Below are 13,928 nucleotides of genomic sequence, written 5' to 3'. Positions count from 1 at the left end.
GTTCTATTGTCAGAATGCAAGATACAAAATTAGAGTATATAGTAAGTCTAGCAGTTATGTAGCCTTGACTGAGATACATGGCCAAGCTGGGCCCACAGCACACAAAGAACTAAGTGAATCCCATGGGGCAAGGCCACTCATAGCAGCAGCTGTAGAGCTGCCCTGCTACCACCAAATCCCATCCCATGAGTCACTGACTCTATCTCCTACTCATCTATTGCAGCGTGGGGTAGGAAGGCATGGATCAGTGTTCACGTCGCGCTCCCCGTCAGTACCCAGCCCGGGCCGGGGAAGCTAATGAGCCAACCAGCGGACCAAATTCGATGATGAATTCTGGTCATGTGCCAGCTGAGGCATGTTGCGCATATGCTAAGAAGTGGGGGGCATGGGAGAGCGACATCAGGAATCTAGTGCCAACCTTGACTTTCCAGTGGGAGAGGCAGGTTCTCACTGGCTGAGTGGCAACGAGGGAGTCAGTGAAAGTGAGGGCTCTGAACTAGATCACCGCACATAAACAGAGACACCAGTTGTCAGGAATGGGTCTGTTGGTACCAAAGAATTTCTCACTGAGACTGTCAGAAGATAGAGAGGGCTTAGCTCCAACTCCCCACCTATTCACCAGCTAATTTCTGGTATACTGTCAGTGGGCTCCTCACTTAATCTGGTTCCTCTTCTCCGCTCCCTCCCCCACAAGCAGCTCTAGGGGGATTACTAAAGCCACAGGGCTGCAGTAGCCTTCATGCTCCATGCACATGGTGAGGTGGGAGAAAGAGAAAGAAAGGAGATAGGTTCTACAGCAGTCCATTGAGTGGATAAGGGCACCGCGTCTTCATGAGCTCCCAGCCCTCTTCAGCAGCAGTGTGGGACTCAGTTTGTATAAATGTATATTAAGTCACTATGAATTTAGTTTTCTCCTAATTATTTTTTTCTTTTAATGTATCTGAACACAACCAATGACAATTATTTTAACATGTAATCATTAAATCAATTTCTATATTGTTGTCAGTGTACATGGTACAATAGGCAAAGTGTGTCAAACATTTAACAGGTTGCTGTCCCCAAGATCATACCAGGCAGAACAAAATGCACAGAGAATGGGGAGAATACATTATTAAATAATTGGCTGATTTTCATTAAGTTGCGTGTGTGAAAATAGGCACTTGCCTCCACTTACTGCAAATTTACCAGGTCACCAGAGTTGTGCACGTGTACCAATCTGGTCATGTGCTCACATGTCCAAGTTTGTGCACTAAGAGACTGATCCAAAGCCCACTGAAATCAACAGTCTTTCCCCCTGACTTCAATGGGCTTTGAATCAGGGTCATAGTCAGCGCCCATTTCACGTGCACAGTTTAACAGAAGTCATAATCAATATTTTGCTTGCATCAAAACAATTTTGAAACACCAACATTTCATTAGGTTTTAGCCTAATTCCTGTGAGAGGCTCCAGAACAAATTTGAACTTACTTTCAGTAACTGACCAAGTTAACTTTGAGATGTCAGGTCTGCAGAGTAAGCATGGGCTGGTAGGATTTGTATCTCCTTCCCCATAACAGAGGCCATCTATGTTGCATGTTTTCTCCTTAACAGAAATGTCAATGTAACTGATTAATGTTTATGATTTTCTCTTTTCTCAAACAATAAATCTTTATGTACTATAAAATGTCAGAGAAAGACAATCTATTCTAACTTAACAATTTAATTGAATAAAGTATTCATTTTTGTTTGGGAATGAATAGAAGGGCAACATTTTCAAAGTTGCCTCATCCCAATCTCTAAATCTGTGCTTGTAAATTTTGTGCATGAAAATTCCCCATTGTTACAACCTGGACATCTGATTTATAATATTGTTTACACTTCTTGCACTTTCCCCTGATAACGTCCTGATTCTTTGAAGATATCCCAAAATGCATCATTCTATGACAACACTGACATCGTGCATTGCATGCACAGCCTTAAGACTTCTAGGACCAAATTTATCCCTGGTGTAATGTCAGTGAAATGAACAATTGCACCAGGGATAAATTTGGTCCCTGGTCTTTGTGATGTCACAAGGTAATGTATTATTTTGCTGAAATGGGAAATAATAAAGTGATGTCACAGAAGGAAAAAATGAATTTTAATAAATTCATTTTATTAATTATCTGAATGTTCCCTCCCAACCCTCATAGCTTGGATGGTGGAGACTTGCAGCAGAAAAACCTGTGCTTCATTTAATTTCATCCTTGCTTTGCAGTTGACCATGAATTCCAGGTACACCTTTAGAGCTAGAATATGGTATTTATCTATTTGTCTTAGAAGGGCCTGGTGGTGCAGAGCGACATCCTCTCAGAGCAAGCTCAGGGGCACAGGTGGACAGTAGTCCTCAGTGGTTTGGTGCAAAGCAGGATTGCTTAGCTTGCTCCCCTCATTGCAAGACTTATCTGGTGGCTCCTGGTCTGGAATGAGGGAGCTGCATGATAGATGAAGCTATTTTAGGGCCAATTGCTCACAAGAACAGACTTGCTAACTTCAATGGTGCTTTTGTAGGCCAGATTCTGATACCTGTTTTTATTCATAGTATGTAGTCCCTTACTTCACAAATAGTTGAATTAACTATTTGTGGAATAAAGTACGATTCATTATTCACCACGAATAAGGGAATCTGAATCTGACCCTGCCTGAGTAAGGCAAGCAGTATTTAACAAATAATAGTCTATTATGTGAACACATGTATTAGACGTCTTCCAGGGACTCAGTTGGCCTTTATATTTGTTTCCTAGCTCAAACTAAGATGCAAATATTCAAAATAAGCATAAATAATAATGAAGCACATACCTTTAATGTACATAAACCATTTGCCTGTGGTTCACATTTTTGACAAGCTCCATCAAATAATGTCATTGTTTTAGGGTTGCTATAAATGAATCCATCGTTAGAAATCTGTAAGATGTTACAATAATAATGCAATGAATTATTCCAAGATATCCAGCAAAAGTTTCTAGTACTATTTCACAAATGGCAACATATAAATACCAATTTGCATTTTAATAATAATAATTGTATCTCAAAATTACTATTTGAAATTACTGTGGGTACCTTGATTTGCCACCTCGCAATAGGTTTGTCGTCAACCTGATCCATGACATCAGATTGCTGACCATCAGTCGGCAGTTGGCAATCAACAGTTCTGGTGTTTTGGAAGGCAGACAGCGTAAACACAGGTTCTCCCAGGATCCATTTACTGTTGCTGTACTAAAATAAAGGACAGAATGCCTGTTTTTTCATATCACTGCATTCTGAAAACATGTTTATAACAGAGAACATGTATTGAACACTATTAAAATACATCTGTCTTTTCGATGGCTAGTTACCTTTGGAAAGGTGAAGTGATATGGAAGTGCTAAGTATTATTATTTATTGATGAACACATTTCAGCTTAGGTCTTCTGTACTGTGTCTAATTAGAAGTGCTAGTTTGGAACTGAAGGCCCAGATTCATCCCTGCAGTGAGGCCATTTGGTGCCACATGTCCAGAAGATAATGGATCTAAAGCTGGGCCAGCTGGCCAGGAGAGGATCATTCATTGTGTGGGGGAGCTTCTTTAGTAGTGTAGAGGTGGGATAGCAGTGCCTAAACCTCCTCTCCTCCCAGTTTCCAGTATGTGGGCAAGGCTGGGGTGAAGGGAATGGGACTGGGTCTTCCCTGAGCCCTAGTTATCATATCAACCCCTCTGGGTTATTGGCTGTCAGCCATGAAGATCTTCTAACCCGCACCACGGAGCCAACCCACTGTATAGTTGGCCTAGGCTCGAGGAGCCACAAATGCTGTTTAAAGCCACCTTTGTATATCCCTATGCTGAGTAACAGTGTGTGCTCCTTGGCCATAGCCAAGGATCTGGCCTTAGAGTCCAATATAATGGAACAGAGATGATAATGCTATGGGGCCTTTTCTTGAAGTCCTTAGTCAGACGAAACTGTTCTTGACATCAGTGGGAGGGTTTTGTGAGAGAGTAATACAGAATTGTACTCATAACTGTGATGCTGGCAGACCAGGTGCCAGCTCATGCCAATGTTCCTGTGTTTCCACTGAGTGACAAATACATAGCTGGAACCAGCCTGGCTCACCTGTGTGTTGGTATTGCTAAAAGAGGTATTAGAATTATAAGAAGATTTAGACTTTACGGAATGCTTGTAAGTTGCTTCATGCATTAATTTCACTTATAATATCTGTATCCCATACTATAAGATATTAAGACTCTGTAACTGTGTAAATCACCAGACAGGAGAGCGAGACATTAACTAGTATAAAGTGCTGATTTCCAACAGAAGGTGTTATGTTCTGGCCGACAAGGAAGGCCCATCAACATCTGACGGACTAGAATGTAACATTAAAGAGGAAAAAAGACTTTATTGTTTACTCTCTCCACCTGCATAGAGATGAGGCTTGCAAGTGAATTCCTTCCATCAGCTGAGTTTGCCACTCAAAGCAGCAGGAAGAAGGGAACAAAAACCCCTAACAAAGAGGAGCTGTATCTTTATGTTGCTTGGACTCGGGGGCAAGGATTACTAGATATATGCAAAAGATCCCCAGTGCTTAACCTGGGTTAGCCTTAAAATACATAGAGCTTGCTTATCTAGAAGCTACTATTACTTTGGAAACTTAAGATTGTAACTCTTTTGTGTGTGTATGTTCACCTACTTTAAACTTGAAAATACCTCTCATAGTTCCTTTTCCTATATAATAAATATAATAAATAAATAAACTTAGACCGTTTATTACAGGACTGGCTACAAGCATTGTTTTACCTAGGGTAAATGATTGGTCCTTTGGGACTGGGAGTAACCTGAATATTGCTGTGATCCTTGGTATAAGAGACCATCTGTCACCAAGTTAAGCTTACCGAGGTGGCAAGATAGAGGATTACCCAAGGGGACTGTCTGTGACTCCATGTTAAGGCTGTTATAGTACCTGAGGAGTTTGTACTTGATAATTTGTTGGTGAAATCTAAGTGTACAGCTTAAGAAATTTGGGGTTTGTGCCGGGCTTCCTAATCTTCTGCCCTGAGATTGGTACTCATACTCTTGAGTCACTATAGGACAGCTTGGCAATACCTAGATGCATTAGTTGTATGACCAGATGCACCTATGACATAGTTTAATAAAAAATAGTTAGACACACTGAAAGAGATGGTTCACAGTGTATCCAAATTAATATGTTTTTACAAAAATATTAAATATTTGTAGGTCTGACACACACAAAAATAACCTCACACAAAGCTGTAGAGATGGAAATGTCATCATGGGTCAAATTTAACCTGACTATTTAAACAGATAACCTTTTTCCAATATAATTGGACAGTTATTTTGCTAATTGTTTTTTCCTCATGTATGAACTATTTTGGTTCTGATATAAAGATATTCTGTCTTTCTTTCTTGTCTTCCTTTTTTAAAAGGAATGTGACAAGAATGATACTCTATAATTACATTGAAGGAAAAAAAGCTGATAGAAATATTAATAAAAGTGCAATTTTCACTGCATTTACCCTCATAATCTTTGAAATCTGAAGCAGACATTTTCCACAGTAGTCTTTTTGTTACCAATCTTGGGAATTCTGAGGTATGAATTTGCTACAGAAACATTAATTTTTTCTTAAAATTACAAAGCCAGATGTCAGGGGTATTGAGACAAAGTATGTTCCCAGGTCTACGTGCATGTACAATTTCATGCAAATCAGAGTGAATCTTACTCTGTATTTTGCTTCTGTGGGCTAAACTGTCTCACCCCCTACCAAAGCTGAGTAAATTTCCCCAATGTATCTGTGTAATCAAAGACTCACTTGTCGTGGACCCCAAAATCTCCTGCTATGGCACAGATTGCTGCCCTACAGAGCAGTGCCTAGCTGCTCCTGGGAGTGTGGAATACTCCTATGCAGGCTCCCCACAGCCATCTTTATTTCCACCATGCACCAGACACACTTCCTTCCTGCTCTCCATCAGGATTTACACTCTTGGGGAATAACGATGGATTTGACCTTCAACCAGAAGTGAGAAAATGAAGAACAAGAATTTTCCCTGGGTTTAGCTAAATAATTCTTCATTCATGAGATGCCTGCTAAAATGATTCTTCTAGGAGATGTGGGAGCAAGTAGGTCTGTACCAAACCACAGAGAGGCCGGTTCTAATGGACCAATTTTTACAGTGTTGCGACTCTCCTGACAACAGCGGGTAACTCCTGATTTACACCACTGTAAATATACAGGGCAAATAGCCCTGAAAGTAAAAAAAAATTCCAATACTTGGCATTCTCAGTACAATACCTCAGATTCCCCATGAAGTTTGATCCTGTACAAATATTAGCAGTGGGGCTCATTTTCTAACTTAGCTCAAGTCAGTGCTAGGAGTGTCAATAAAAGTGAATTACGATAAAGATTTTGTAGCTGGGAACAAAAATGTGCTACCACAGAGAGTGTTATAACAGAAAACCTTGCCATGAGGTGAGAGTGAGACATTTCAAACTGTGATAAGCGAACTCTCAATAATTGCCTCACTGGGAGCTTGATCTGAAGGGCTTTTAACCTAATGGAGTGTAAATTCGCTGTTGACTTTCTCATTTTGAACCAACATGTAGATAAGTGGATCCATGTTGTGCTCAAGAAATAGCTATAGCCTGCATTCTATAATCTGTCAAAATAATCATAGCATCTGCAGGAACTAGTTGAGTAAAAGTTTCTTGTCTCAAAAAGGAAAGTTTCCCATTGAATACATGCCAAACAAAACCCCACATAAGTGAAAAGCAATTTTACTTTGGAGCTTTCTTAGTCTCTTGTCCAAGATCAAGAGGCCAACTCTTCATTGCAGCATGACTACTTCAGGCTTTCCAATAGTTATGAGTTAATCAGGTATCCTGGGCAATTCCAGCGTTCTGTCTACCTAAATTCCTCCTGTAATTTCATTAGCATGTGTTACAGGATTCTTAATTTCCTGTCCTAAACTATTATTAAATAGCTGCTGTATTTTACCCCAATGTGTGGCAAAAATTGCACCTTCATTTTTATAACAGAAACATTATATTTCAAAATGCCATTTCAAGCATCAAGCTCCAACCTAGAAAAATTAGGGGTGTCCTTCAGCCAGCTGCCTTGCCCTCCAAATAACTGGACTCTATCCTTCTCTGTAAGGACTTTTCTTTACAACCACCTGGTCACTACTGAAACTCCCCAACATAGGGCTGTCCTTGTATAGATATATTTCTCAACATGCTTTTCTGATAACTGGCTGCTGTTTGCTGTTATCTCCCTCTCAACTGTTAAAAATTCCTGTTATGTTTTCTATTTCTCTTACCATTGAGGAGATGGCAGTCTTGCAAGGAGTTGAGTGTCTACTGTGAAGTGCTGAGTATATTTGATCTCAGCTTCCATTGCATGATTGGGCTCAGGGTGTATTAATATAAATGCCCTCTATTCTGCCCAGGAAATTAGAATCCTAGTGCTCTGAAAAGTTCAAATATAAGTATTACTGCGTAAATGACAAACCTGTAGTTTGATAATTTCACATTTCAGACTGGGTGACTCCCTGAATCCTTGGCCAAAAGCTCTCACAGATGTACAGTCATACTGTCGAACATCACACAATCCATCATTCTCCAGCTCTGTAATTTCTGGAACCTGATCTTTGAAGTAAATATCAGTAAGTGAAAGTCAACAAATTAACTGATTAACACACATTTAAACTATGTAAAGTACAATGCATCTCTCTGTCTATAATTATACATATCTTAGAAGAAAGAGTAAACAATATTGTCCTGCATGGTCTATCTTCAGCATTTCAATTTGACTGGTTAAAATGTTTAAATGAGAATTCAGACACAATTTTAGAATGACAGAAATCTGTCATACAGCAGATGTGGGAAAGAGATATACAAATACAGTACAACATCTTGTATATCTAAGTTAGTGATCCAACCAAAGAAAGAAATTTACTGGAACATTTTATAAATTTGAAGTTTCAAATTTCCTATTTAGCTCTACTTTTTATATTGAGTATGCAAGGAAATTTTCATGCTGCTAAGAAGTGGCTGGGCATGTGTTGGGTCTGCTTCTGATTTATAGTAACATACCTTTACACTCCTCTGGCAGTATAACGTGTAACTGAGAATCAGGCCCTAACATCACAAATGGTAGAAATGGAAATGGATGGGGGAAAGGAGTCTACAGCCCAAACCTAACAGTTTTCTTTTTGATGTAGATACCCTCCTAAAATAGTTTGCTGTCAGGGAAGCAGCTCCTGCAAAATAAAAAAATATTCTACTGCCAATTAATGATCAGGGCCCTTAAAGAAGGTAAAAATAGGGAATGGATATGTGTGACAGCTCTCCTTGACAGAAGACAGTGTGTGAAATATGCTACTCTCCTCAGCTAGTAGTTTAGATTGTATATTCAGTGATAGTCGTCAACATTTTAATTCTGACATGCCAGAAACTGAGTCGGTGGCTTGCCCTTGGAAAACTAGGAGGCAGAAGAGATAACACATATAGCTGTTATTGGAATGAAGTTGTGGGATAATGAGCAGGCCCACTGTAGGGAACGACTGTCAGCGTGGAAAAGCAGGGGAGAAAGGCAATAAAATGAGCCGGTCTGGCACAAAACCCAAGAACATTGTATGAGTAAATCTTCCTGTACAGTTCTACTTACCAGACAACACACTGCAGTCATATGAGCTAAAGCCTTGAAAACAGGAACAGCCCCATTCTACACACTGTCCATTACCACTGCAGAGATTGGGGCATTTTAATGCTAAGAGAAGGTCTTCAATTGACCCCTGAAATCCTTGTGTGTTGTAATTTATTTCTTCCAAAACCCTCTTTTCACATTCATTCTCTAACAGGGCCATGCCTGCTTCTGACCAGCTGAGATCATCCTTCAGCAATAGATCTTTAACACACATATCTACTGTATCCTCTATCCGCCTGCCAAGAAGAGCAGTGCAAGATCTTCCTATGCTGGAGTTAGCTATTGTCTGCTTGCACAGTGCCAAGGCATTGGACTCAGTGAGGCCAGAAGGTGTGGGCCAAGAAGGAAAAAATTCTTGGTGTGTGTCAGGGGTATGGTCCTCTGGAAAAAAATAGGTAAACCCTTCCAGGTCCATTTGGCTGAGACTTTGGAATGGAAATACAGAAAGGTATTCATAATAATGCTGGCGTTTCCATCTATTTCTGACAGGCTGTCTTTTGTGGAGATGGCTGTCATGCTTCTGTTTATTTCTTCTACTTCCCAAGCTCAATGAGCCTTGTTTTTCTGTTCCAGTGTGTTCCCTTGAATTTATAGCTGTGTGTGCTAGGGTTTGTGTGTGATGTTTGGTTTGATTAACAGACTGGTCTTCTCCTGACAGAAGAGCAGAAGAATCCTTTTCATGTGAAGATGCACGTCTGCTTAAGTGCCTGATAAGATCAACAGAGCTAAAATACTCAGCAGTGACATCCAGTCCTGGTATCAAAGAAAGAAACTTAACATTTTCACTTTCTTTGCAAGATGAAGCAAATTCTGTTTGAGAAACGGAATCCAATTTATTCACCGATTGATATAATCCAGCATCATCAACTGTGCAACTACAGAAGGGTGTTTTCTTGGATGAACTTAAAGAACCTGGTATTTTGTCAAACAAACTGTCTCCTGGTAAAATTCTATAAAAGAAGGGAAAAAGAAAAATGAATATACTGCAAATTGTTATATTGTTGAATTCTTTTATTTTAAAAGTCCACAGTGTTGTTTACACCACTGGACCCTAGATTATAGTAGATACTGAATATCACCATATAGCCTTTCAAAATTTTGAGTGACCTATATAAATTACAAAACCATGAGAATAAATGTTCACAATATGATTGAAATGCGTGAATAAATGCATTGATTTGTGTGGTACACCTGGTTATATTGTTTAATAGCCTTTTAACAAATACTAAATAGCAATTAATCCTCAAGCATTAATTTGTCACATCAATAATTAGTGCCATACGATAATTAAACTTCCATAGTTTCTTTCCATGATTAAATATCAACCTGTAAAGCTAGGAAGATTTTGTAATAAGACAAGTTTTCAAAGTACATAGGGGAAAAGCTGAATTGGAAATGAAGAATTTTCTGCAGGGAATTGATATTTGATTGAAGTAAATGGTTTTTCTTACCTCCACTCATTAATAAAAGTAAGATGAGCATTAGAATTCTTTGGGATTTCGATCCCATTCACAGTGTGGTAGTCATTCTCTGCATCTCCATCAAATGTGCCGCAAAGTCCTAAAGTGTTTTTATAATCGGAACTGGGTGCCCGGAGTGTCACACTCATTCCCCAGTCACTCACATCAGCACGAATGAAAGCTCCAGAAGAAAATGAGATCTAAAAATAGATTGATATTATCACAACAAATAGACACAACTAATTATTAGGTATAAAATATCAGACAACAGGGGAAACAAATAGGGAAGTGCCAGGTCTATAGCAGTTAAACTCTTCATCTGACTAACCTTTCCAGAACTATTTTTATATTGTATCTCACAGTCAAACCCTACAAGCCAGTGTGGTGATTTCATGGCCACATAACCTTCATGACTGTCAGATATATTATACGTTGTAGTCCTGTAGGACTTCATGGTTGTTAGCAGGGATAAAATGGAGGACCAACTGCTCCAAAAACACAAGGAGCCAGAGATCAGCTAAGCATAGAGAAGATCAAGTCACTCTGTGTATGCCAGCACCAGGGAGAGGGGAGATACAGGTGCTACCAGAGGATCACCTAACACTGGGGTCACCCTCAACCTGGTTGTGCTGGATTTAAGGCCAGAATCTGCTGGTAATATGGTGCAAAGTCACCTTCTACACATGAGAAGCTGGACCTAAATGTTCCAGAATACCTCAAGAGACTCTGAGAGTTTTATTATTTTAGTTCAAACATCTCTGCAATCTATTTGAAAAGGAATGATGTGTTTTAAGAGCAAAATCTTCTGGATAGATGTAATAAGATATTTTCAGAGATTAATATTGCCAGAAGGGACCATGGTGATCATCTAGTCTGACCTCCTGCATAACACAGGCCATAGGACTTCCCGGAATTAATTCCTGTTTGAACTAGAGCACATTCTTTAAAAAACATCCAATACTGATTTAAAAATTGCCAGTGATGGAGAATCCACCACAAGCCTTGGTAAATTGTTCCAATGGTTAATTATCCACACTGTTAAAAAGTTGTGTCTTATTTCCAGTCTGAACTGGTCTAGCTTCAACTTCCAGCCACTGGATTTGAATAGGGACAGTCTTTCAGTAGATAAAGTGACAATGCTTTACCCATAATTATTTTTCTTCAATCCTAAGCAATATTTATGCTAGTTTAATGTGGAAAATGCTTTATTAGAAAAAAAGTTGGTAATTAAATTGCAGCAAGCAGGTAAAGAAGATAATCATGCTTCATTAAACTGGTTTATCTCTTCTGTAATCAGAAACACTGAGCTCGAGGCAAAAGGAAAAATAAGGATGCTTGTACATACATAGAAGAGAAAAAAGTGTTACTCTTGCATGGTAGGTATTAGTAGAGGAGGTAACTGGCACCGGATTAGTAGCTGAAGCAAGGACATAGGACTTTACAACTCCTGGTTTTCTCTCCCAATTCTGCCACTGACTAAATTTGGGCAAGCTGGTTAACCTGTAGAACGGGGATAATGATACTTTTCTACCTTATAGAGGTGTATTGATTCATTAATATTTGGGCTCTTCAGATGAAGTATGCTATATAAATGAAAATCTGTCCGTTTTTATTTCAGTGTCTAAATGTGGATTTTGCCACCCACATTTGAAAATGTTGCTCTTGATTCTTAATTTACTAAAATTGTCATGCAGCTGGCTTATCTAAATTTATAAAGCACGGACGCCTAAACATTTTCTTTGTAATTCAGGCTTTAAAGGATAATGTCCTCTTGACATGTGTATGTAATTTCCAAGAGCAGTGATGAGACTCATGCATGTGTTCTGGGAGGATATTTTATCCCTTTGATTCAATGGGATTAGAGTTGTAAAACAGGCTTTATAGTATTGTTTCACTACAGAAGATAACACAGGATTTGGCAGTATGAATTGGCAGAAATACCTTCCAAAATGAGTAACACCACAGCAAATAATATTTGCCACATACCGTGACTTTTCTTCCTAGATAGGATTCAATGATCCTGATATTGCTTCCTGTTATGTCTCTACTCTTTACAGATAAATGTGGCAGTGACTCATGTAGTTGACCGCTGCACATGTCAAATGCAATTATATCACTTCCTTCTTTGGCAACAAAGCCACAGTTACATGATGCTGGGAAGTGAAGGCTGCCACAGTCCCACTGGCGCACATGAACTTCAGAATCCCGAGATGTACTCTTATAGAGCACAAATGTTCCCGTTTTAAAATTATCGTACAACCTGGGAGCAAAAGAAAAGCATATGACATCATCTTCATATTAAAGTATAATAAAAACCTGCAACATGCTTTGTCAAAAACTTTGCCTCTTTAAGATACAAATTTCTAATATTTTATTTGTATTGTCTACTGTTTCCCTTCAAATGATCTCCATGCTCTAAGTAAGCCAAACATTAAAGTTAAAAATAAATTTAAAAACCCCTTTTTGTTCTAGAAATCAGCATAATGACGTGTTACATGGAGACAGTTGTAAATCAAATATTTAAAATAAGAGAGATCAGAGTATATTAAAAAGTAGACATCTGGAGCTGCAGTGGGCAGTGCAGAACAACATCCTGGTGGGTGGAGGGATAAGCAGGTGGTGTAGAAATGGGGAGTGTATGTATGTATGTATGGAAAGAGAGCAAGGAGGACAAGAGAGGATTACATCAAAGACTGGCAGTGTCAAGAGAAGCAGTTTCAACCCTTTGATATGGGAGCTGCCATTGTGTGTCTCTAAAGGGTTAAATGATTTGAACAGGAGGAGCCTAAAGTTTCAGGTGGGGGGTGTTACTGAAGTGTGTAAATACCACTTACAAAAATGGTTTAGAGGCTCACAGACTTGAGTTCAAACTGATCCTTACCCAACAGCAATGGAACAGCAATGTGCATATTCTTGGAGACACAAAAAATGGTTTAGCTTAAACACAAGTCGTAGCTTTTTTCTCAGGAGGGAATTTTCTGTTCCTACATGGATAAGCATTCAATTTACTGGTATTCAATTAAACAAATTGAAGATTGTTTGGTAGCTAACAGTATATCAGGACATATATTGTGTCTGAAATTTAACTAAAGCATACATAGTGTTTCATTTTTGCTATATGCACAGTGACCTAGTAAACACAGTGAATATGTGGTTGGGATGGCCACCCTACCGGGTTTGCAAGGTATTAGCTAGTGATTCACTAAAGACAACTGCCCTGTACTTCTTGTTCCCAGCTTGTAAATAAAGAGTTTGCATTGTTTTTTTCCAAATCATCAGCCTTCCTCTTTTTGGCAGCTTGATTTCAGCTAGAGAATGCCATTATGAATCACAAACAAGCCCAATCCTGCCGTATCTCCATGGTTAAATTGCCCACTGAAGAAAAGTATCCTGTGAAGCTAACTCCCACTGAAGTAGGAACAACAGAATCAAGCTCATTGTTTTGTTTGTTTTTTATTGCTAGTAACATAAGGGCCTCTGTGATGAACATGCTAATAAAATCTACTACACATGTGAGACTGTGCTGCAATACAGTTGGACTCAGGGAAGGAAACTCTAGCCCCAATATACACTGTAAGGCCATCCTGTAACTGACCCAGTCCTGGTAAGAGAAGTTGCATTTCTCCCTTCCTATATGGGGTTCACTCTGTGTCTCCATACTATGTGTGGATGAACATCCTTGTTTGGGGGGCCACATGTTCCCTTCCGCTCGGCCTTGTTACCCTGACAAGAACCAATGGGGACGTTTTTTCTGTTGTG

General features: G+C 39.2%; 1 protein-coding gene across 1 annotated transcript in view; it reads right to left on the bottom strand.

Annotated features, from left to right (window-relative positions):
• The window catches only part of VWDE (von Willebrand factor D and EGF domains), a 60,393-nt gene that overhangs the window by 20,659 nt on the left and 25,806 nt on the right, over window positions 1-13,928 (bottom strand). The window contains exons 11-17 of the mRNA XM_045006138.1: window positions 12,156-12,429; window positions 10,161-10,369; window positions 8,671-9,659; window positions 7,513-7,649; window positions 3,079-3,234; window positions 2,818-2,922; window positions 1,468-1,582 (exon numbers count right to left, since the gene is read on the bottom strand). Coding sequence (XP_044862073.1) covers window positions 1,468-1,582; window positions 2,818-2,922; window positions 3,079-3,234; window positions 7,513-7,649; window positions 8,671-9,659; window positions 10,161-10,369; window positions 12,156-12,429 — 1,985 coding nt within the window. The remainder of the gene's footprint in view (window positions 1-1,467; window positions 1,583-2,817; window positions 2,923-3,078; window positions 3,235-7,512; window positions 7,650-8,670; window positions 9,660-10,160; window positions 10,370-12,155; window positions 12,430-13,928) is intronic.

The sequence above is a fragment of the Mauremys mutica genome, chromosome 2 (genome assembly GCF_020497125.1).
Source record: "Mauremys mutica isolate MM-2020 ecotype Southern chromosome 2, ASM2049712v1, whole genome shotgun sequence".
Taxonomy (NCBI): domain Eukaryota; kingdom Metazoa; phylum Chordata; order Testudines; family Geoemydidae; genus Mauremys; species Mauremys mutica.
The sequence above is the reverse complement of the archived record's forward strand: the minus strand, read 5'-3'. Positions and strand labels throughout refer to the sequence as shown.